Source organism: Hypomesus transpacificus, chromosome 3, assembly GCF_021917145.1.
Source record: "Hypomesus transpacificus isolate Combined female chromosome 3, fHypTra1, whole genome shotgun sequence".
Taxonomy (NCBI): domain Eukaryota; kingdom Metazoa; phylum Chordata; class Actinopteri; order Osmeriformes; family Osmeridae; genus Hypomesus; species Hypomesus transpacificus.
Window position 1 is genome coordinate 12,478,068 of NC_061062.1, and position 26,038 is coordinate 12,504,105.

Sequence of the window (26,038 nt, forward strand, 5' to 3'; positions counted from 1 at the left end):
GAGAAACAGAGAGAAAAAGAGGTAGAGAGAGAGGGAAAGAGAGCGATGGGTGAGAGAGATAATTTATCTACACCTTATTTTCTGAGGGGGCATGTAAACATGAAGCAGATCATGTTACAAAAGCAACAAAAACATTCTTGACATTTATGAAGCAGCACTCAGCATCGGTCAATGTCTGATAGTATTTTTCGAGATATTTTTCCTCAAGTGACAATCTTAACATTTCACGACAGTGTGATTAACCATCGACATGCTATTGACTCACATTTACAAGACAGGAATTAGCAGTCAACTCGATTCCCTGCAACATTTTCATTCATTCCACAAGCAAGGTTTTGTAAACCCTATTTTTGCTGCCTTATTTATAAAACTGATTTGGTTTGCGCAGTCTGGACTGGTTCTAGGCTATGTCATGCCATAAACAACATTCATTATTGGGAATATTAAGAAGTAACAGACATTGTGGACCATTTTCAAATACATTGACAGAACATTTTTACATTTTACCAAACTGCTGGGTAGCCATTGCCCAGAGGGTCTGCTAAATGAATGAATAAATGTCTTCAGTAGCCTCGCACTGACTCTGCTCTTTAGGCAGAGCCCGTCTCAGTTGATCATTAGGAGTCAAAGAATCTTACATTTGAACTTTCAACTCTATTTGCTGTTTTTCACACCGTAGGAGCCTCCATTAAATACAGCAGCAGTAAACGACAGAATGACTCAACCTCCTTCTGAGAACCCATAACAGACGCCACAGGAGGCTTCAACCTCCCAGTAGAAGCGTTGATACATCCGTCCTGTGATTGACTGGCCGTCATGTCAGGTCTCACTCAACATTCAACTCAATAACTGTATCATACGTTGTGGCATGTGTTAAGGCAGTTTTGTCCACTCAGATGGCCCTCTGCTGCGCTGTCTGACTCTCTCTGCTCAACATATTTTTTTTTTGTGACTATTTGTCTTTGAGTGCAGTGATGTGTGTGCATGTGGTGTGTGAAAGTTCTGTGTGTGTGTTGGTATGTGTATGTGTGTTTTATGTGTGTTACTCAGACATTAATAGTGCTAATCAGGTGTGTAGAAACACTGACAGAGTACATCCACTTCATATGCTGTGTTCACACGCGATTCTGTATACCCAGAAAATTAAGTGAATATAAACGTTTATAGGTGGCTCTCTCTGTGGAATTAAACTATGGATGACCTGTCTGAAATCTTCAGTTTGGCTTTTTTTATGGGGAAAGAGGCTCTGAAACTCCATACTAACGAAGGAAATACGTGCATGCACAGTTAGTATCATCATAGTCATGAATAGCTGGTTCTCGGGAATGCAGAAGAAAGAGCAGAGAGAGAGAGAGAGAGAGAGAGAGAGAGAGAGAGAGAGAGAGAGAGAGAGAGGGGTGGGGAGAATGGGGGGGTAGAGCGAAACAGTGAGAGAAAGGGAGAGTAGACAGACAGAGAGTGATAGAAAGGTAGGGTGGAAAGAGAGCAAAAGAGAAGGCGAGAGAGAGAGAGAGAGAGAGAGAGAGAGAGAGAGAGAGAGAGAGAGAGAGAGAGAGGGAGAAAGGGACTGTGGAGAGAGAGAAAGGGGGATGGGGAGAACCAGAGACATTGAACCTGATCCTGTCAGACATACAAGACTGTCGGAGAGGATAAGGTTAACACAAACCTAACAGGTCCTGCCAATTGGGAGCATTGTTACAGCGATGCAGGGTTACAAGAAAGCCTGACTCTTGTCAAGGCAGTAGGAAACCTCATTTGGTTGTTTTGCATGTCTCCTTTGGGAATTGATTTCTACCTAAAAGTTCATGCTGTGGCAAGGCAGCTTGCACCTAGCAAGAACCACTCCCATATGATTTTTGCACTGATTAAACCTTGTGGGTCACATTGTTAGAGTCTTTGGTTTGAGTCATATCATTAAAAAGTTTTATGGTTGAATAATAATGGCTTTATGGACTTCTGTTCCTTTTGTTAAGACCAGATCTGACAGGTTAAAGCTATAGAGCAAAAAAAGACTTTCATAGGTAGTAATAACTAACTATAGCAATTATATTACGTAGTGTTAAAATGAGTAATATATGGCTTGAAAAAAACCCTTAACACTGGTCAGGATGGGGACAGATAATTGTGAGTATAGGCTACTGGTAAGCTACTGTAAAAAATAAAAAAAAATAAAAATAAAAAATACGATGTGATTGAGAGTAACAGGATGTAATTGAGGATGAAAATCCCTCAAGGTTGAGGAGATACAGGGCCCAGATCAACCCTGGGAACCTGGTAGAAAAACAGGCTGCACAGGAACTCACTTCCCAATGGATTTCTTCAACGCTACTCCCATACACTGCACGTTCTGTCACCTGCTGGCATCACAGCACGCTTCCGCTGGTAGACACAGTGTTGGATGATAGAGGTGAACAGTGTGGCCTTGAGAGAACAGCAGGACTGAGGAGAAGCGAGGTAGTTCCCTCACGTTGCTTCTCTCCCAGGGGAGAACAAGGAGTGAGCGGAAGCTAGGAGGAATGAAGGGAAGAAGGATGAAAGAGTCCACTCTGACCCATAGGACCGCGAGATCTTTGATTTGCACTTTAAAATAGAACGCTTTTAGGTGTGAATATGTGTGTTTATGTGGCCGCATGTGTGCGTTTTAAGTAGGTCAATATATGTGTGCATGTGTGTGTTTGTGTGTGCATGAGTTGTGGAGTGGGGTTAAAACAATGTGCATCATCTCCTCCACATTTATATCACTTTATGAAGTTTTAATTTAGCTTCTTTTTCAGACCTTGTATGAGTTAAATTACAGATTAAATGAGAAGGAAGGAAAGGGGGGAATTTAGTTTCATCAAAGTGTTCAGAAACACTCTCATCCCCTCTTGTTTCTTCTGAGGAGAGAACATTTAGAATCTGTTACTAAGATGTGTCATGACGCAATACTTGATTACTGTCATTATAAAGCAACTCTATCAAAGTATTTGTGTTGGCTGCAACACACACTAGTGACAAATTAGAACCACAGAAAGACTTTAGAAAGACAGAGATACAGAAAGAGATACAGTGTGTGTGTGTGTGTGTGTGTTTGTGTGTGTGTGTGTGTGTGAGAGAGAGAGAGAGAGAGAGAGAGAGAGAGAGAGAGAGAGAGAGAGAGAGAGAGAGAGAGAGAGAGAGAAACACATGATTGAACAGTGGAACCTCACAAGAAGGTACCTGTCCATCATTTTGGATGAAATCACATTTTGTTAGAAGATACATCTGTTAAATTGAAGAAAGCTGAGAAGGTATTGTAGAAAACTAAAGTCCTCCAGTCTCTCACATTACTATGCTGTGTTCTGTCTAGCATGTAAACCATAATGCCTTCCTGTTTCCTATTGATATTCCTGGATGAGAACTATTGAATTGTCCAATGGTAAATGGTTTACAGTGACGTGAGAATACAGTATGTTGAGTATCACAGTGAGAGTACAATTCATTCACAGTCATTTCATGATGCTTTAAATAATCCACCTTGTCATAGACCAAGGATTTTATAGCTCACCCACACCACACAACCCGTTAAGCTAAACAGAGCAATTTAGTTTAACATGATTACCAGCAATGTGATGAAGAGACTTTCTCATGGATCGAAATGTATTTCTTTTGACAGTTTGAACGTCATAGCTTCAGACTAGGAGTGGCACGCTGTCAACTGAAGTAGTATATTGTAAACCTCAGAAGGAAACCTGTGTAAGAGTTCTGCAAACGAACAGTGGTGTGACGGGCGCAATAAGTATTTCATGCTTCAGTGTTTCTACGGGTGCTCTTCAGAGCACACATTTTTACGCAACCTGTCGCTTTTTCTTATTTATTCCGGACCTAGCAGTCAGTGACGGATCAGGAGAGGCGCGCAGCCCTCTCCCTCCCAAGGGGAACGAATACAGCTGCAGTACCGGTGGAGTGTCACAATGCCAAGGGTTGCACACGAGACGGAACTCCAGGCATTTATTTTCACTAAACTTCTTATCAAATTCAAATGTGGAAAAACAAGTTTGCTATTTTGGGGGGGGGGGGAATATGCCATTTGATGAAAACATTTTTTTTTTTATGTATGTAGGTATAGGGTAGACCGGGGAGGAGGAAACACGTTTTGTTTGAGCGATATATAATTGACTCTTTTATCTAACTAGGTTTTGCCTGTTGAACGTTATTTGGATTGTACTTTCACAGCGGAGTGTTAAAAATATAGATTTGAACTGAACACTGCTTTTGTTAATTGGTTTCAGCTCGGAAAAAAAGGTTAATCGTCATGAACTACAGAGACTCCGTGACTTCAATCAAGTCTAGTGAAGCATCAAGGACTGGGACCTTTTGCGGCGTCCCAACCTGGAAATTGACGTGCGTAAAACGGACATAACTTGGTCCGGGTGGACTTTTGACCGATGTACAAATATGTAATTTATCACCGGAATACTTGGATGGTCCTTTGAGAAACCTGTGGTGAGTAACCCTTATTACCCGACAAACGCTGAAATGTGTAAGAGGTTATTGTAGGAATGTTTGTACCATTACGCACTGTCCAAAGGATGAATGTCCAGCCAAGGAGATCATTAGCTGACAATGACTGAATTAGAGTATCCTAATAACCCTCAATAATAGAGTAAATGAGTTGGGAAAATAATGTGTTTTAGAAGTTTTTCTCTGAAACGAATGCAAACTGAGCGATCAAATATGTATTGACCTCTCTCACAACGCAAGTGTGTTAGATGTAAAGGCCTGTGGGTTGAGATAGGCTAATGCATGCTTGTTCATTTGTTTTATAACAAGCCGTAGCCTTAACAGTCGCGCAGGGTGGCGGATGGCTCGTTTGAAGTAGGTTTTAATCAGCAAGTTACATAAATCTAGAAAACAATTGCTGGTTCTTTTTACTGCCCTCCTAAACGTTATTTCACTGACCATGTTTTATCGATAGTTCCATTGTAACTGACACCTATGTTGGCTAGTTTAAAGAACAATTAAACCGTGACCTATTCTTGACCAACTGCTTAAATCTTGTAGGCCAACCAGACAAATGATCTACCAAAACCAGCCTTCGGTCTGTATAGGGTCAGAAGTTCACAGCCGTCTAGAAGACTCCCTGTGTCCCAGTGTAGACAGATCCCAGCAGCTCCAGCTCTTAGCTCATGCACCATGCTCTACTGCAGATCTGAGCCTGATAGGGGGTAAGAAGGTCGAGGAGACTGCCCTCCTCCTGCTTCTGCTTGTGCTGCTGGAGTCATTACAGAGACCAAGGGGAAAGGTTTGTGTGTGCATGTGTTTGTGCACGTGTGTGTGTGTGCGCGCGTGTGATGTGTATTCATGCTGACAATAACATTACAGCTTAGAGGTCAGGATCAAGGCTGTAGTCACAGTCTGGAAAAGGCGAAGAGGAAGGACAGGACTGGGGGGGATGATGAGAAGAAGAGGAGAGATAAGGAGGATCAGGCATATGAAAAGGGGTGGAGGAGAGTGAGAGGAAGATAAAATGTTTTGCGGGGGCAATATGAAGTGATAGAAGTGTACATGTTTCCATTTCTGAATGATAGGTTTTATTTTTTAACTGCATTATATGTATTTTACACACACACAACGGATGACCTTATCTCAGATGTACACTTCGTATCAGATTAGGCTACGTGGAAAAATCTGCTTTCATTATAGATGTGTGAACAGCATGTTATTTTATTCAGAGAACATACCTCACACGAACATGACTGGGCTCCTTCCATCAGCCTGAGACCTGCACTACCAAATGGAAAAATCCCCCCCCCCCCCCCTCTGCTCTCTTACCTGTTATCTACCAGAGGGCTAGTATGTTGTGTGCCACGTTCAGATGTGGCACAGTGGCACCCTTTTCCCCTGTTGGACGCATACCCCCTGCAGGCTGTGGATCAGAGAAATCAATCAGTGGTTTGAAGTGATGCATTGGCAGGTTGGAGAGTAGATGCTAAGGGGAATGCTGAATAGGTCCAGGAGAGATGTAGAGCAGAGAAAAAAAAAAGAAGAAAAAAAAACCTTGCTCTCACACATTCGGTTTAAATTCACTTCATCCTCGGTCAGACACACACAAATGTATGCATGCAGACACAGCCGCCTCGCACATCCCTAGACTGAAAAATCTAAGCACACACTCCAAAACATACGCACACACCCTGCGTGTCTCTCAACATCAGAATGCGAGTGTGATTTGCCTCCACTTTGAGCGTGTAGAAAGCCTGTCTCCAGATTAGCTTGTGACTCAAGGCTCATCTCTTTGACTGTTGCTGTGAGGGACCTCAGGATAGCAGAGGGCCTTCAGCGAGTATTCAGCTGCTGCAGAAAACACACACTCCCACACACACACGCACACACTCACACACTCACACACTCACACACACACACAAGCACACAAGCACAAACATGCATTGTGAGCTCCTGTCTCAATGTGATTCACAGGCAAGCATAGACACGAATAGCACATCCTGTAGAGGATAAAGCACATTTACTAGGATCTGTGGTGCATGACTGAATCTGACCCCAAAACTGGAGGTAATTGCATCAGAGTCAAGATGACTGGAAGTGTAGAAATGAGAGGCCGGTACTGTATGGATGTGTATGACATAATCATCACCCTGATGGATAGTTTACAAACATGTACAATACAATTAGCTGCTGTAAAGAAATTCAAATCAACACACAATTATTTTACCCTACAAGATGTGAGAGAGAATTTGTCCAAGCCCTTGAGTCTTAATCGAATGTGGTGCGTGGAACAGGATATTTTCCCATCAGATGGTGCCAAGCTTAGATTGTTTTCACCATCGAATTAAAGCGACCAAGGGGAATAGAGATTGTTCGGGTAATCCCATTGGTTCTTAATCCAAGATTATTCACATGGGATTGTGGTGACAATGAGACAATCACATTGCGTCTCAGTCAGAGATTGACACCCCAAAATCTCTTCTCTTTTTTGCTTCATCGGTTTCCTTTCCTTTTCGGGGTTTCTTTATCCCTGCTTTGTTGGTGTGTTTTCCCCCCCTATCCCCGTCTTCTATCTTGTCGTCTTCTTCATAATCTTTCTCTGTTTACCTTTTCATGCATCTAATGCCCCCGGCCCTCGTTCTTTCCCCCTCCCTCCACCACCCCTCCCTCTTTCCCCTGCTCTTGCCCCTTTCCTTCTGAGATCTCCCCACCTTAGCATCCTTATCTCTACATAATCTATGACCAGGGAATGTAATTATGACTCTGCAGTATCCTATGATTGGTCTTCCAGATGGAGGATCTGTAATTACAGATCTAGAGCTATACATCATTCACTGAGGGACAAGATAAAGCAGAGCATTAGCTGTGCCGGCTCCCTCACTGCACAGTCCACATAGGACACCATTAGTGGGAAATGGTACATTTAAAAGGCCCGGTGCTGAGTTGATAGATGCTTACTAATATGAACGTTTCTATAATTTGTCCACAGCTAAAAATATCTTATTTTAAAGAAAAGGCCCTTTGGGATGTTTGGCATGTTAACATCGCATCGCAGTTCAAAGTATTTTTAGCAGTCCTATCTGTCGCTTTGCTCTTCTATTACAATATGAATGAGTGCAGATGCACTCTGTGTTGGCTGAAATGGCAACAGTAGGAGAAATGCATGGGATTAGCAACTTGAAAAGATACCAAACACAACTGTGGATGTGTGTGGGTGGGTGATCCCAGGTGGGGTTCAGTAAAGTTGGACCCTGATCGCCTCACCTCACCTCATGTAGCTGGACAGGAGAAAATAACTCTATGTCCTGTCTGATCTCATAACTCCATAGTCAGGATTTAAATATAATTTTTTCAGCTGGCAATCCCTAAAATACTGATGTTTACCAAATGAATTGCCATTGTCAGGGGAAAATAGGGTGAGTGTCAGGGTCAAGTGATGCTTTCCAGAGTCAAAATTAGACATTTGTCCACAATTTTCAGATCATAATTGGATCATAAGGTTCAGTGAGATGATCTATGAGATCAGGCTTTCTCCCTTGATCTCCTCCATAACCAGAATGCACCACTCCAGTGATGAGGGGCAGCAGCTCACTACTGTTTCAAGGTACAGTGTCAGTACACCCTCATCCGATAGGAAAGAGAAAGGGGGGAAAGCAGAGAGACAGACTGAGAGAGGAGGGAGAGAGAATAAACAGAATGGGGAGAGAGGTGGAAGAAAAGAGATTGATAGAAAAAAAGAGTATGAGAATGATATAGATAAAAAGAGTTAAGAGACTTGAAATGAAGCTTTGTAAAAGTAGTAAATCAGCCGTCTGGATCAACCACATATAGCTCTCGTCCCCCTTGTGTACCTGTCTGAAAATAAACAATGATTGCTATACCGGCTGTACGTAACACCTAATTTAAAGAGGATTCAGTGAATTGTGAAAGTCTGGTAACAGAACTCTGATTTGCCCAGTAGAAGGACATGGAGGTGGAATGGAGTTTATATCTGTCGGGGGAATGGGGTTTGGAAAAAGTGTGTAAAGGTGGTCAGGCTTGTTATTCCTCTTTTCTAAATCCATTATCTGAGTATTACAGCCCAGGTATCACTGGCAGTAGAGGAAACAGTGACCTCTCAGATGACCTTGGTAGATTTACCAGGGAGGAACATCCATCAGACATCAATGACATCTGATACAGTATAGCCATACTAAGGATATATGCTGTCTGTGAAAAAATGTGTATTTACTGTCTACGTGACAGGCAGAATGTTTCACCCAGTATACTCTCACTTTCTCATTCCGCTCTGCTGATCAGCGGTTCAGTGAGCTTTCAGTCTTAAACACAAACTTTAAAAAAAAACTTCTGAAATATAGTCTGAAAAATCAGCTGCCAATTTTCCAACTTTCAGAGAACTGTGAGATGGGGTCAGGTGTCACATGCCAAACCCACCACCCGTATATCCTTTATTCCTACCGTACCAGCATCTAATTGTTGATGTTGACATGGGACTGTTTGCACTATCATTGCTTTATCATGCTGTGTTTGTTTCATTATTAGTTGTCTCTGGAATTCAGAGTTTACAGCCCAGTTAAGCAGATGAATCAAAGCTGGAGGTGGATGGTGACTCATGCTATCAGAGGATCAGTAGCCTCCTGTTAGTGGTAATCTTGGGCCATGCCATTTCATCTATTTCGTGTTAATATGCAATGTGTACAAACAGTACCTTTTCACAAATGGATCCCTGCATATATCTCTGTCTTCTATAGACAGAAGGACCCGATAAGGCATGGATGCCCCCAGCTAGCCATTCTCCAATTAATGTCACACAATACCTCGGAGCAGATAAACGATTTGAAAAAGTGCTTGGCTGGAGGTCAAGCCTGAGAGCTCAGCCGAGCAAAACAGTTGTTTTAATGAGGCAACCAGAGTAGATACAAAACCCTAGTGCTCATTTGGTGGCCCTTGGACTTTTTTGTGGCGCTTCTAAATGGTTTCAACTGGTTACTTTGCAGTCCTCCTTGCTCCACCTGGAGCATTGTAACCATGACGAAGATACTACCCGTATCAGCACATTCCTGCTCCACAAGGTGGAAGTCCCTCAGGTGTGCTAGATTTTCTCTGCTGGAAGTGTTCCAGAGTGCAGCTTCCTTGTGGGATTCACAGCACACTGCATCACATGTGGTACTGGCCAGGGAGCTAGCATTGGCCAATTATGTTTGTTGTGGCAGTAAGAATGTGCTTTTGCAGTTATGACTGTAAAGAAGCTTACATTTATAATCTTTAGTAGTATTCATTTGTCCTTTATTTATGTAGAGATGAGAGAGAAAGAGTGAAGGAAAGAAAAACATATAAAAAAATTGAATAGCGATAGAAATCTAAAGAACAGGGAAAGAAGGAAAGAGAAATAGAGATTGAATTACATAAAGTGATATCCAAACAAATCAAATAAACTGAGAGAAGACTTGAATTTTTTCCATTGTGTTACCCTCCATATCGGTTTACACTGGAGCACAGATTATCCTGCGCTGCCTGAGTGCTCTGACCTGAGGTTTGGTGTCCGGGGGGTGGGATTATGCCTTGGTGACGCTGCACCATCTGCACCTCCCATCACTGCCTGGACAATTTGAATCTGAATCAGTACCCTGAGCCTCTTGGAGCTAAACTGGCCTCTAGCAACATGGAAGGGGAAGTTCAGTTGAGGGGCTGGTAATGACCACACATACCTATAAACTGTATGGACTAACTGAAAGTACATGTCCTGTTTGAAAGCAGGTAGGACCTTATAGTTTTGGTTGTATTTCTTGCTTGTTTGCACAGCACAACCAACCACGTTGGGGGGTTTTTCCACTGGGGGTAATGCGGCTTCAACTGTGCATCCTACTGTGCATGTGTTTGTACTATGTATAGCTATGGTGAATCGTATATTTCTATGGTGTTTCTCCCCTGTGGATCAGAGAGAATAAGTCATTCACAAATACTCTCCATCCCTTTGTATGGATCCAGCTTTCTAAAGCCCTCTCATGTTCACATACACTGATATTACAAGATTGGAGAGATGTAGCTCAATAAATCAAATTTCATCCCCCATGTTTGTAATATTGCACACACACTGTATGGATGACTATGAATAAATAGAATACATGAATAAATACCTAGTAGAAGATGTAAGCTTATGAGACATTTATTGACCACAAAGTGACCTGTATCAAAATCTGTACCTTTAAGGCAAACTCTGGGTGTTGCTTTTCATGCTGGAGAGGGCAATCATCCTTTCTGAAGAACAAGGAAGTTAAGTACAGCAGTGGATATAACGGTAATTCACCTATCATCACCAAACTATCCCTGTCATCCATCTTCTGTCCATTTATCCACTCCACCATTTACCTCTTCACACTGTATATTGACACTGAAGAGAACACATACCCACTGTCTGCCTTTGTCTGTACATCAGCAGGTGAACCAAGACCATTATCTTTAGCAGAACCATTGGCTTTCAGTTGCTAAATCAATTAGCCTGTTTGACTCCACAGTGGTCATGCAGAGCCCACAGGCCTGCTGTATTCAACAAGAATTACCACCAGACCAACATCAGTATTTACCCAGACCAACATTAGTGCTACCCCTAACCAACACCAACAACCAGCGCCAGCCCGGTCCAATGTTAGTATTAGCCCAGACCAACATTAGCTTTATCCCAGACCACTTTTAGCACTAGTCAGACCAACATTTGCACTAGCCAGTTCAATGTAGAACCAGAATTAACATATCTGTCCAAAGATGACCCATCATCCAGTGTACAAACTCCTCCAGTGTATAATGTCATGTAGCCTACTGACTGTTTATTGCTTTTGAGGTGTAAATTATCTAGTCTTCACTGTGTTCTCTGTGTTCTTTATGGCTGTCTCTGGCCGGTGATGGGGGTATTTCCAGATGCAGGCTATATTAGCTCCTAACGGTCTTCTGGCAGCTGCATCTGTGTCTGGTTCAGGTTCAGTCAGTCTGTGGCGCCTGGTTTGGTTTCATTTTTTTGTTTACTTCACATTCATTTAGGTACTCATTATCTGATTGGAGGCCCAGCACATGGAGATAAGCCATGTCCTTGTCTGTTTGACTTGATGTGTAAATAGATAAAGATGCCCCTGTTCATCACAGAATTTCAGATGCTGAATAATATACACCCTATGTAATCTAAATCTATAGGTGGGAAACTAAGATTAGTGTGTGTGTAGTCACTATAATTAGATCAGTTTAGACACACATGTTCTCTCTCACACACACACACACACTCACTCACACACACACACACACAGGCAGCTCTCACAAATCTGTACACACTGTGTGGCATTGCTCCATCTAACATTGTTTACAAAACCATTTTAATTGCAAACTACCTAAAAACCCTTTTTCCCCGGCAGATTTGACAAAGTTGTGGAGCAGTCAGAAAGTCCTAGAAAGTTATTTGGGGTCTTGTTACTTTCTAGCTTAGAAGAGTACTGCTGCCATCCTAAAAAGGGATTTGGGGCATTAGTAATTTATCAGAAGACTGTATAATTATCCTTGTCAGCTCAAATCTGAGTGTGGAAAATCTCTGGCCTCTCAATTCAATGGCTTAACATGGGTGAAGTTTGGTTACTTAATTCCTATCACCAAATAGTTGTGGTTGTTTATTCAGTACAGAAAATGAAAGACCCCCCCAGTACGTTACCTTCAGAACAGAAGAATAGAACCTGCTTGTCCTTTGGTACCTCTCTCAAATCCCCCTCAGCTAAAGGTTGTTATTGGTTCATGCCTTCTGTCTGTGCCCTAAGGCTCGCTGGGCTAAATGAATCACCGTGGAATCCCATCACGGGTGCTGTAAGCCACGACCAGGTTACCATTGCCCCTGTCTGAAAGAGCTTCATTCAGTTTGTTCAAGTAATTGAAAATAACTGAGAGCAGCCTCCCCCCTCCTTTATGTTGGAGGTTATACAGGCTTGACACACAACCAAAGATGTTTCGATTCTTCCAGAACGATGGTACCTTCTCATGCTTTCTCCTATGACTGATTGCCAGTGTCAATATGAGTCATTGAATTTTGATGGAAATTGAGAATTTATTTCCCATAGTGTCATCGTAATGTCTTTGACCGTGAAACAAATTTGGCATGTACCTGCTCCCTGCCTGTATATCTTGGAAGCAGTTAGTCTGTGGCGCCTAGTTTGGCTTCAATTTTTAGTTTACTTCACATTTATTTAGGTATTCATTATCTGATTGGAGGCCCAGCACATGGAGATAAGCCTTATTGGCTGGATGTGTATATAGATAAAGATGCCCCCGTTCATCACAGATTGTCGGACGCTGAATAAGATACACCCTATGTAATCTAAAACCATGGATGGGAAATTAAGATTAGTGTGTGTGTAGTCACTGTGATTTGATCCATTTAGATCCGTTGTTCTCTCTCTCTACCTGCTCCCTGGCTGTATATCTTGAAAGCAGTTCAATGTTGTACAGTACAGTTCTGAAGACAATACCTTTGAGTTCTGTCACAGAGAAGATTTACTTAACATGTTTTTTGAAGCCAAAGAAATACTCAAATACTGAGCTTCTCTGGCGTGACAGGACCCTAACAGACATGGGACAAGAATGATAAAACAAGAGTCTGACTTAGCTTGCTTACCATCTTATTGCAAATATGTCTCACTCACTTGTCGACTGGAGAGAGAGAGTAGAGACCTGACAGAAAACAAACTCTAATGTACTTTTCTATGGGAGATACAGTACAAATGTGTCCAAACTTTTGACTGGTACTGTATGTGTGTATTAACAGAGTAATAATCCTTCATGTGGGAGTAGTTGTCAATCAACAAGGTAAGAGAGTGCTGCTCTAATTAAACAAGCTGTTACAGTGGCACTAATATCAGCTGAGTTTCCTTAGCTTGTTTGTCAGCTGTTTTTGCAGGCCATTAATAATCTGAACTTCAAGACCTGTCGATTGGGGTAAACATGAAAAAAGAGGCCTCTGGAAATAATCAACATGAAAGGCAACCATTTTATAAGCTTTATCCCTTTAACTTCCTCCACTGAACTACCTAATCCCACCCTCCTAAACTCTGCAACGATGGAAGAACTAAACACCACCACTGCTTGGTCCTAATGAATTGTTCATTGTGGTTTCAGTGTGGTTGCCAACCAATTCACAGACAGGCTAATTCATGCACATGAATTCCATCTGTTCCTTGTTAGTTACACAAGCCCTGTTCATTGTGCTTCATTAGCAAGGCGCCATGTTACCACTAGCAATGGCCTGTGCACCTTACAATTACTCAGATAGAAAGGTGACAGGCACACAGGGTGGGAGGAAAGCTTGAGCTTGTGAGGAGACATGGTGTGACACATCTGCAGAACTTCCTGGACCTAGTACCTCCAACTGCCTTCTTTACTAATTATCTAAAGCCTCCACTGCCTGGCAAGATGGTGGACTAATAGAGACCACGAGAGAGAGAGAGAGAGAGAGAGAGAGAGAGAGAGAGAGAGAGAGAGAGAGAGAGAGAGAGAGAGAGAGAGAGAGAGAGAGAGAGAGAGAGAGAGAGAGAGAGAGAGAGAGAGAGAGAGAGAGAGAGAGAGAGACTGTGGAGAGAGAGAAAGGTGGATGGGGAGAACCAGAGACATTGAACCTGATCCTGTCAGACATACAAGACTGTAGGAGAGGTTAAGGTTAACACAAACCTAACAGGCCCTGCCAATTGGGAGCATTGTTCAAGTGTTTCTACCACCTTGTCACATCTCTCACACTCCACAGAGGATGCCCTGCGACTAGTACTTTCAGATGGCAGGCGGCCCAGGTGGACTGTCCCGATCTTGGGTGAGGGCCAGTTTGGTTGAGCAGGCTATACTTCATCAGACTTCGCATTTACAGTCTGTGAGTTTTCATAAAATAAGGGTCAATTCAGGCTATTTGAATTATAATCAGTGAGATTCTGTGGACATGTCAGGTTTTGACCCTGCTTCAGCACTTCTATGAAAAACTCCTTTGAGACCGTTGTATTCTCTGTTGAAGTGACTAATTGTTAATTTTCCCTGCAAACAGGAAAAGCAAAGGATGTGACTTAATGTCAATGACAAAACAGTGTGTGCTGACCAGACAGGCCGACACAAGCCTGGTCATCATGGTACTGTATTTAAAAGTGTCATTAGCAATGTCAAGAGCAATGTCACAGTGTCATGAGCTCAAATGAAATGAACTGTGGAAAAATACATCCAGATGTTCACTAGATCCAACATTTGGGTGAGTGCCCATAGTGGGGACTAAGCTGTTCCGAAGGGACACCCTTCAGTCTGGTGACCCTGCTTACCTCCAGGTATAAAATCCCCCAGAAAGGTGGAGGCTGGGGCAGGATGGGAGGGGGGAGGGGCTGGAGCAGGGTGGGAGGAGGGAGGGGCCGGGGCAGGGTGGGAGGAGGGAGGGGCTGGGGCAGGGTGGGAGGAGGGAGGGGCTGGAGCAGGGTGGGAAGAGGGAGGGGCTGGAGCAGGGTGGGAGGAGGGAGGGGCTGGGGCAGGGTGGGAGGAGGGAGGGAGGGGCCGGGGCTGGGTGGGAGGAGGGAGGGAGGGGCCGGGGCTGGGTGGGAGGAGGGAGGGGCTGGGGCTGGGGCAAGGTGGGAGGAGGGAGGGGCTGGAGCAGGGTGGGAGGAGGGAGGGGCTGGAGCAGGGTGGGAGGAGGGAGGGGCCGGGGCTGGGTGGGAGGAGGGAGGGGCCGGGGCTGGGTGGGAGGAGGGAGCGACTGGTACATCCTCTGATCATCAAACAGACTGATAATCTTTTGTTTTATTCACAAAATGTATTGGTATTTAATTTTGAACGAACATCATTTAATTAACTTGGCTGTGCACATTTATATAGTATTATCGATGTGGGTGTTTTCTGGATCATAAACAGCGAGTGACCCATTTCTCACATTCTGAAAACCTTCAGGCTTACAGCCAAGACAGTGGAGCGACAAGAGGAGCTACCTCATCAGCTTCATGTTAACAACTGCAGCCACTGATGTATTAACCTCTGGCATACAGAGATACTGAAGGCTTTATAGACATCATCTTTCTTCTTATTTGCTTTTCATTTATGGAAATAGAATCAAGTTCATGTGAAACGTTGACACAAAGCTGGCTGTGTGTGTATGCATTTTGTGTGCATCTCTGTTTGCACGTGTGTGTGTGTCCTGATCAGTATAGCTGCTGAAGATTAATGAGAAACATGACTCAAGACAGCGTATTTGTATTGGATTTCAATGTCAATCTTGCATGTGATGACAAAAGATGGTTTGGGATGTAGGTGGTGAATCTCAAATGCAGTGAAAGATGGCGTTGGCAGATTTTCTCAGTCCTATTATTATTATTTATTTTTTATAAATCTGTAATACAAATCTCTAAATGTTATCTTTGTTTCTTCCTAGGGTGAATGTGCTGTGAAAGAAGCTGGGTAAAATGGAGGTGTTCTGAAGCAGAATCAGGACTGAGTGAAGGTGTCAGAGCAAGCCTCTCGGCTCCATACTGTACTGACCACCAAGTCTGAGACAGAGGTGTGTCCACACACACATTGACAGATCGATAAAAGGACTCCCTCTGCAACCTCACACAGGACTTGAAATATATTTTTCGGGACCACATTCATTGAGTGTCAAATGAGCCCGAGGTCTAAAAAAGTCTCAAGATATTGACTTGTTGTGGTCCTTCACGACTGGACTGAACAAAAGGATCTCAGGGATGAGGGGATCATGTTAACATCTAGCTTGGCTATTGTTGTTCCTCAGGCTTTGCTCTATGACCACTCTTTGTCAGAGTCTGGTCCAGTTTCAGATTAAGGGATCGGCAAAGGCAGGGATAGAGTAAGGGAGAAGAGGTGAGAGGGAAACAAAAAGAGAGAGACGGGGGGAGGGAGAGAAGGTGTGTCCGATACAGAGCAAGACAGAGAGGTGCAGAAAAGAAGCTGCAGACAGAAGAAGAAGAGACAGAAAGAGGAAGCTGGAGTCTGTTATTTTCTCTCTGTGTGAGGTTTAGTGGAGAACGGTGGGTTAGGGGGGGTGGACCATTTGGGAAAAAGAGGTGTTGGGCTGGGAGAGGAGAAGAGGACAGTAGAGGCAAAGGGAGAGGAGGAAAGGAAAAGGGAATGAGAGGAGAGGAGTGAAGTGGAGATGTGTCCAAAGAGAAAACTTATAGAGCTGAATACCAATGAGGCCCTTTAGTCAGAGCATCGGGACCAACCGATATTAGAAATTCAGAAAAACTAATGCAGCCATTAGTCGCACAATAAAATGATGGAGTTGCACAAAACTAAAAGGCTGATAATATGAAATAGAACACAGGCTGGCTCTCTGCTCAGAGATGACCGAAACGGAGGTATGCAGACAGATTTGTTTACCGAACAGGCTGAAATAAAGGGATAAAAAAGCCCTCTGTGCAACAGGCACACGTCTAAACCAGCTGTGACATTCATCAATGCAGCACTGGGGGATAGGCAGAAAGAGTCTGGATCGATCATCTTGATGGGGACCATGAGCATCCTTTAACCCCAACCACATGAAAGAGGAGTGGCGTGGAGAGGACATCTGAGCAGAAAGGTTAAAGCACTAGGCGGGATGGAGCAAGATAACACCTCTGTGCTGGACCTGTTCTTGTCCAATGTCACAGATCTCCCTGGAACCAACACTGACCCACCCTGGGATGAAACCACACTCCTGAGCTTGCAAATCTCCCTATCCGCCATCTTGGCTGTTGTCACCCTGGCAACGGTGCTGTCTAATGCCTTTGTCATCGCCACCATCTTCCTCACCAGGAAACTGCACACCCCCGCCAACTTCCTGATTGGTTCGCTGGCCGTGACGGACCTGCTGGTGTCTATCCTCGTCATGCCGATCAGCATCGTCTATACAGTCAGCAAGACCTGGTCGCTGGGCCAGATTGTTTGTGACATCTGGCTCTCTTCCGACATCACCTTCTGCACGGCCTCCATCTTGCATCTGTGCGTCATCGCCCTTGACCGCTATTGGGCCATCACTGACGCCCTGGAGTACTCCAAGCGGCGCACGACGCGCCGGGCGGGGCTCATGGTGGGGGTGGTGTGGGTTATCTCCATCTCCATCTCCCTTCCGCCGCTCTTCTGGCGGCAGGCCAAGGCCCATGAAGAGCTGACAGAGTGCTTGGTGAACACAGACCAGATCTCGTACACTCTCTACTCCACCTTTGGCGCCTTCTACGTTCCCACCATCCTCCTCATCATCCTCTACGGGAGGATTTACGTGGCCGCACGCTCGCGCATCTTCAAGCCGCCAGCGTCCTGCGGAAAACGCTTCACCACAGCCCAGCTCATCCAGACCTCCGCTGGCTCCTCCCTCTGTTCGATTAACTCTGCCTCCAACCAGGAAGGACACACCCACTCAGCAACCGGAGGAGGAGGAGGAGGAGGAGGAGGGGGAGGCTCGCCTTTGTTTGTGAACAGCGTGAAAGTGAAGCTAGCGGACAGCGTGCTTGAAAGGAAACGTCTGTGCGCCGCCCGGGAGAAGAAGGCCACCAAGACGCTGGGCATCATCCTGGGAGCCTTCATCATCTGCTGGCTTCCCTTCTTCGTGGGCACCCTGGTCATGGCCATCTGCAAGGGCTGCTGGTTTCACCCTGTGCTGTTTGACATTTTCACCTGGCTGGGATACCTCAACTCCCTCATCAACCCTGTCATCTACACTGTCTTTAACGACGAGTTCAAACAGGCCTTCCACAAACTCATCAAGTTCAAGAGATGCTACTGACGAAATGATGTGGAAAGGTTGTACACAGACATACACTGGCTTTGTGATGTACACTCTACTGGGATATTAACAGGTGTGTCTGACCTGGACTGCTCCACAGCCTGTGAAGACATGGCAAACTTGGACTTTACCCAACTCACTGGTAACCCGTTGACACTAAAGACAGAACATGTGATAAATATGTTACCATTGTAATTTTCCTTTTCCTGTTTTTGTAGGAAAAAATGTGAATGACAAGAAACAGAAGTCCTAAAGTGGACATCATTATGTGGATTATATGGCCTGGATTATTGCGAAACACTGTGATGTGGCATTTGTTAATTTGTTGTAAAAACACACATGCTCATCGTACTGTGTTTGTTCAATGGACATCTTTGAACTCATTTCTAGGATCCACGCCATTGCAGTTCTTCTAGATATTTCCCCTATCAAACTTCTGCATGTATTTCCAGAAGTTGAATAGGTTGCTAGAACTACAGAAATCACGTTCTTAACACCAAAGGGACCGATACAATGACTAACACTTCAAGGAACTCCTATGAATAACTTTATGTACCAAGACTAATGAATTTGACTACAAAGCAATGCTGTCACATATATGTTCATCTTTCATAACCTTTATGTGATTCAGTACAGTATATAAAGAGGATATATACCTATATATAAATATTCACGCAGTGTTTCTGTGTCCCACTCTTGTGTGTGAGAAAAAAGGAAACAGTGTGTGTGTGAATGAGAGTGCATGTGTGTGTGCGTGTGTGTGTGCCTGCTTGTGTGTACTTGTGTGAGGCCTTCCATGTTTGCGGATGTGCATGTGTGAGTTTCAGGTTGGGGTGCATGTATGTGTAGGGGAATTGATCTGTTTTTATTCTCTCTCATCTTCTTGACAAAGAAGCCAAACAGAGTGTGATGTCATGTTTGGGATGTGGGCAGAGTGGAGGCTCAGTGTTATTGCAGTGAGAGTTGGGCTGGCAGGACCAGCCATCCACCTACTGGAGATGTATTATCTAAACACTTCTGCTATAAATACACCAGGAGAGCTTTGAAGTTGCACAACCATTTCTATCAGGTTCTAAGGGTTTGAACAGTTATTGTGTGTGCGTGGTTGCCTGTGTCTCTGTCAGCGTGTATGAAATAACCCCCCTCGAATAATTCTCTTCAGCACACCTGCAGGTGATGTAATACACCTCCACCTGACCTTTTATCCACTGGCGGATAAACGGATCCTTTCAAAACGCTCCCTGGTACCACCTCCTTCCATGATACAATAACTTTCTTCACACTCCTCTGTGGCTAGGGAACAGGTTAGCGCTTAGCTCTGACAGCAGATACACAGGGCCCCTCATCCTGGATGCAGCCAAAAGGACATGAAGGACTGAAGATGTGAAGACATGAAGGACAGAGGCGAGGGGGGGGGGAGAAGTGATGGAGCAAAAGGGGAAAAGGGCGAGGGGGTGGAGGAGTTCTATTATTAACGCCCAATTTACTTTGTTTACAAAGGCTAACAGCTCTACCGTTCCACCTCCAGAACCAGCTTTTAATGTTGACCAGCTGTGGAGACCTTGTAATGGGAGTTGACAGAGTGCCGCTGTGGAAACCGCCACTAGCAATGCTCCATAAAACCGATGAAGCCGTCAATATTGATTTGCAGAAGTTAATCAATTATCAAGGAGTGCTGCCTTGCTGGGATCAAACTAATTATAGACCTGCATACTATCTCACCAAACACATGCACACACGCATGCTGATCTAAAAGGGAGAATATCAGAACCCAATGACATTCTGAATTAAATGAAAACTACCGCCTCATTTTCTATATATCCTCACGTGTCCCCAAACAAAAAAGTTAAATAAATAAATGAAACACAACTACTGTGATCAGATTAATCACACTGCTAGTAGCAGGCCTGGAACTGATTCCTTGTTTCCTTGGAAATCAACAGGCATTTCAAAGGGTCTCTATTAATTATAGAGGAAACACAGAGAAAAGGAAACACAGGTGACACCCAACAATGGCGTGCAGAGATCGAGAAAGAGGCACGTGAGCCGTATACTAAGAGTCAGACTTTCAAAGAGGACATGAGCGATTTAACTAGGTAATGTTTCTCTAACTGACACCAATGGAAAGGTCACTTTGCACTTAACCTCCTAGGAATGTCACACTGGGTCACAGACTATCAACAGCATGGGAGGAGAGGTGACAGTAACGGGAGAGGACAGACAAAGAGAGAAGGAGAGAAAGAAAGGAGGGAGTGAGAAGAAAGAGCAAAAGAGAGGATGAGAACAGGGGAAGAGAGGAAGCTGTATTGAATATAGTCCAGTCCTCTGAAAAGATAAACAAAGAGAATAAGGCAAGGGAGCTGTTGAAAACCTATGTTGAAAACCAAACACACTGTATGTAGCCTCCCTTTGACTTGTGGCACACTTGTTTCTTTAATGCTCATCAATATGCCATCCCGTTCTCTTCTCTCTGATAGCCAACAGAGTTGTCAGGGATGTGAGAGTGTGCAGGGGGGATGGGGGTATCATCAGCAGGAGCAGAACTGTGTCAAGTGCATCTGAACCCAGAACAGATCTAGCAAAGGAGCGTAAATAATGTGGCGGCCGCTCACTCCACGCTACATCCAGGCCCAAGTGTGGCTCTCGTAGCCAGGCTATTCTCTGTCAGGACGTGTCCTTCTCCACGGATGTCAGCTTTGTTCTTTGTAGAGTCACATCTGCCTCTGCGTGTGACAAGGGAGGACAGGAAGGAGGGAGAAGAACAAGGGAAGAAAGATATAAAATAATCTTGTTATCATCCAAACTGTTCTGGTTCGTCTGTTATGTGTAATGTGTTTAAGGCGTCTGTGTGTTATCACAATGGCTGCTAGCCCTGTCTAAAAATCCTAATTAGCAACAGTACTTAGAAAGCACTTTATCACCTCCCTCAGAAGGAGGGACTTTGACCCTTCCCCCCCACATTCGACCCTCCCCCCCCCCATATACACACACACATAATATATATAATATATTTTACACATAATACCACAGAACACATAAAACGTCACACGTCACATGAACAGCTGCACTCCAAGGCAAATGGGAAATAAATGTTTGTAGGAACCCTATGAATAGTTCATGCCTTCTCTTCAACCTTCCATCAAACTTTTCTCTCACCATCTGTATGAAACTTGTATGAGCTCCAAACACACGTGACTGTCCACCGTTACTGGTCATGATGGTCTGTCTCTCCCTCCCACTGTGTCCGTTTGAGTTTCAGAAATTCTGGTGTGAGTTAATTGTAAAACAAAGCTTCAAGGAAACTATGGTTCTGTTCATTAGGCTTTAAACTGCTCTGAAGAATCATGTCATATCTTGCTTTGGTTTTAATGACATTAGTGAGAGACTTGAGTCTCTGAGCCTCTTAACTCCTCCAAAAACTTTTGGGGTCTTTCTATTCCCAGTTAACAACCTACCCCAGTAATAAAGCTTTAGAATCTCTCCCTCAAAGCTGAGGTATCAGTTGATGTATTTGTCATTGGGATTAAGGTCTATTTAACAAGCAACTGTCTAGAAGTCTTGAAAGCCTTTCCTCTCTGCGGGCTCCTCTCTCTATGATACAGGCCATGCTAGTTTTATCTTCTGTTCTTAACACAGTCAGCAAAAAGCCCCACCATGAAGTCTATAAATGATGCATTGGTTTGATAGTTAAAGAGGTCGAAAGAGTGCGCGTGAGAAACGGTGTGGACTGAAAGAGAGGCTTAAAGATTCTGAGACATATAGAAACATCAGATGATGGTGGAAATGAAAGAGGTGCTGGACCGTAAAATCTTTGAAAGTTATAACAGCAACATCTTTCATCAAATCTAGTGTAAAGCTGTGCAGCGTGTTCAAAACAGTAGCACTCATGAAGATGATGGTTTCGCAGTACTGCCCTGGCAGTGTAAGACACATGCCGCCCAATCCGTCTCTTTAACCATGTGACTCATGAAACACAGCCTTCTACCATGTCCGTTCAAGGCCTGCGGTACTGTATTAACTTGTGAGGGGGCTGCATAGGTAGTGTAGGGAGGGAAGCAACCGAAATACCGGGAAACATCTGGAAGAATTGATAACCAGCTGTTTCCCTTGAGTGCATTAATATTCCCATTTTTCTCTCATACTCTGTGTGGGATAGTAACCCCTGAGTTATGCGTCATTACTAGGTGGGAGCAGTAACAGTAAACTAACTCCTCTGCTGCCTTAGAACCAGGACAGTCTTACAGTAGCCTACATTCATGTGATTTGGATGATAAGGGCAAGTGTTCCAATGTTGTGACATTACCTGCTTGAAAAGCCACACTCGTGTGCTGTATTAGCTTTTAATGACCCTACTAAGGATTCCCTGGCCACCACTACCTGTCAGGCCCCAACCAAGAGGGACGGTGAGAAAACCAACCGTCCAAGGGATTATGACTTAATTCAAGATGTCTGTCTGTTTGGGCTGATCTTCCACGACAGCAGCATTACTGCCTTCTCTGTTGTGGAGACACTCACCCATGTGTATACTGGGAGAACATGCAGGGGGAGAGAACACTGGGATTAACTCTTGTTAACTCACAGAGCTGCCATAACAACTGGACAGAGTATGAGAATACTAAACATCAAGATGCTAATCAACACAGCCTTGAGGACACAGGCATCCCAGGGGGAACGATGCAAAACAACCCTCTCGGGTGTGCCTGTGGAAGAGAGAGTGAGATGTACCGATGCATGTCAAGTGGCTTCCTCCCACACGCTGGCTGTTAGGGTTAGCTGTCCTCGTTCAGCCTCTATGGGTTTGTCCCCCGTTGTGTGTCCATGTGATATCGATTATTTGGGAGAAATACCAAATTGGACAGGAACGGGAACACCTGGGACAGGTTACAACACCATCCGCCACTGAAAACTACTGAAACTATTATGATGATCACAAAGGCACATAATATTATCAATATACAGTATAGTACTCAGAATCAGAATCGTGTTTATCAAACAAGGAATTTACTTTGGTGGGCAGGTGCATACGGTAAAGATAATAAACAAGATCAAATGTAGAAAATGTAAAACAAAATACTGGCACAGCTATACAATATCATATAAAATACGATAAAATAAAATAATATATAATACAATAATATAGAATAAAAAATAATACTGAAAAATAATACTGAACTAACCCTAACCCTATATGTGGGTTATATTTACCTTCTGAAGATATGTAGTCTATCTGACTATTCTGGTACTAGCTACTTTACATTCCCCTATACCTATAGGGAATCAGGGATTAGAGAGAGTCACCCACTAATCACAAGGTTGGTGGTTCGATCCCTGACTCCTCCTGGCGATGTGTTGCAGTGTCCGTGAGCAAGACACTGAACCCAAGTTAATTCCGGTGGGCAGCCCAGCGCCTTGCATGGCAGCTCCATTGGTGTGTGAATGAAAGGCAAAACGTGAAGAGCTTTGGGTATGCCAGAAGGTGTCGTGAAATGTGCTATATAAAAGCAGTCAATTTACCTCCCCCAGTCACAAGGAGGTTTGTAAAAGGATCCATGGTAACGAGACAGATAAGGATGAAGGGAGGATGAATAATGAAAGAGTAGAAGTAGACAGAGGCCTGGAGAACAGTGATAGTGACAGTGTCACTCAGCTGGCGGGATCAATCTCCTGAGTGAGAACTCCCAAGAGGAGGGAACATGTGACCCCATGATCTTTGTCAACAAAGCTTGTGAATACTTCATATCTCAAGATCCCTCCCCACTGGTCTCTGACTCAGACAGTCCTTATCCCGCTCATCTTCCATCCTTTTAGAGACTTGTCACATTCTAATGCCTGACAGCTCAATGAAACTGTGTTCCTGAGCTGGACTGAGATGCTTTTGATGATCCTTGACGGTCACTGGCAACGCTGTCTCCAGATGATTTGTCGTAAGTCCTCTTTGCAAACCATGGACTCAACGTCAACTTGCTCCCCCGCAGAGAAGTACCATTCCAGATACAGCCGTTCTGAACAGAGACACAAGACAGCACCATGGACGATGACTTCTCAGTTATTCAGATGTTTTAACATTCTGTATTTCAGCCTCCCTTCTGAATGAGGACCAGGGTGAGCCATTCTTTAGCCTGCAGATAGATAGTGAAACTCAGTGCATAGCTGACACACAGACATTTGATCTGAGTGCACAACCAGCAACACATGCATTATTAAAGGTGAGCTGAACTCCTCCACACATATTTCCCCAGTCCAACCTTCCCAAGATCATAACTCTTCCTCAAAACCTCACATATCAAGCTGTTCAGATTCCCATTGCCCCTTGTAATTATGAAACTATAGATGTGATGTAATGAGACTGGGAAATATCTTAAACTATATAGCTTGAGAGCAAACCGCAAAACTAATTAACAGAACACGCAATGGATGGTTAAGCTTTGCCACAAACCTCAAAATGCTCCATTATTTGTGTTTGTGTTTACCGGTATCTCCACCTCGTTATGTCAGAATTTGACAGCAACCATGCTCTATAATTTTGTCTGTGTACCATTAGCATTAACGACCTACAGATTTTTGGAGTTCTTCAGCTCTTGGCTGAACAGAAGCTACTAATTACCTTTGTGTAATTTCTATACTCAAGAAGCTTCTTGTGGGCCTGATGGTTAAGAAGCATTTCCTTACTTAAATCGACACCAAAGTGTTCCAAGTCTTTTTTAAAGGTGATTTGATACGCAGTTCTCAGTCATAATTACTCCTTCCTCCATCCCCATGTAAAGTCCTAACTGTCAGTCTTCAAAACACATAGAAATCTGTCTGTGGACAGGCAGCCTCCAGACTTAAAAGAACCAGGGTTTGTCTGCCACCAAACCTCGTCCAGTGTTTAAAGGTCAGGTCCGATTACATCAGATTACTCTCAGGAAGAGAGTGTTTTATCTGTGTGGAGGAGCGGGCCATGTCTCTGTCTCCAGTCTGCTGTCCTCTCCAGATTAGCCAGGGCAGAAATTTCATTTCCTGGTCTAAATGGTTCACCAGTGGAGAGAAGAACTCGGAGAGGGATTAGAAAGGTAAGATGAAGGAGTGGATGAGAGAGAGAAAGAGAGCAAGAGCGAGAGACAAGACGAAAGATAGGACTGAATAAAGAGGTAGACTGAGAAAAAGACAGTCTGAAGTTAGGTAGGTATGGAGAGGACAGAATGGAGATGATGTGAAAAAGGATCTGAAGGATCAGGGTTTGAGAGAACCTTGAATTCTAAAGGCGGCGGGGCAGCGTAACCCTTTTTCATGCAGACTTTATCTCAAATGAAATGTGCCATATCAAAGCCATGTGCAAACTCTAGGGGGGAGAGTGAGGTTTCCCTTAAAGGCCACAAGCCAAATCCGCTTGTTTAAATAGATGTGATAAAATAATAAAAAAAGTATAATACTCTCTAACCAACAGCAAACTCGTAAAAGAAAAACACAATAGGAAACACAAAAACACTTGTCTGTTGGTCTGTCCTCAAGAAGCTGGGGGATATAACTGTGGGGTGAAGTCTTTGGATATTTCCCTCTGTCAGCCATCCATCCCAGTATTAACAGTGCAGGCCAGGGTCTAAGCTTCCCTGCCTCACTCATCCATGTCTCAGGCAGCTATGACAGGCTTCATCCCTCTCTGCCCTTCTCTCCAGGAACTGAGAACTGAGAGAGAGCCAGTAGAAAAGCTTGACCCTCACAGAGGACCTCGTTACTGACAGCTCCCATCACTGTGTTGGTGTGGGTTGGGGGGGTACCCATTTGATATTCTCTGATAAGAAGGTCTTCCACACCAACACAGTGACTTCCCATGAC

The 26,038-nt window shown here is 44.0% G+C and overlaps 1 protein-coding gene across 1 annotated transcript; it reads left to right on the forward strand.

Annotated features, from left to right (window-relative positions):
- The first annotated feature begins 16,397 nt into the window (after positions 1-16,397).
- Positions 16,398-18,873, forward strand: htr1d (5-hydroxytryptamine (serotonin) receptor 1D, G protein-coupled). Its single transcript, XM_047018385.1, has one exon. It carries the CDS (start codon positions 17,060-17,062, stop codon positions 18,221-18,223), a length of 1,164 nt encoding a protein of 387 aa, XP_046874341.1. The 5' UTR covers positions 16,398-17,059; the 3' UTR covers positions 18,224-18,873.
- Positions 18,874-26,038: the final 7,165 nt, after the last annotated feature.

What these genes read in the sequence shown, in the direction of transcription:
- htr1d (XM_047018385.1), top strand. Translation starts at nt 17,060, where the DNA reads ATGGAGCAAGATAACACCTCTGTGCTGGACCTGTTCTTGTCCAATGTC.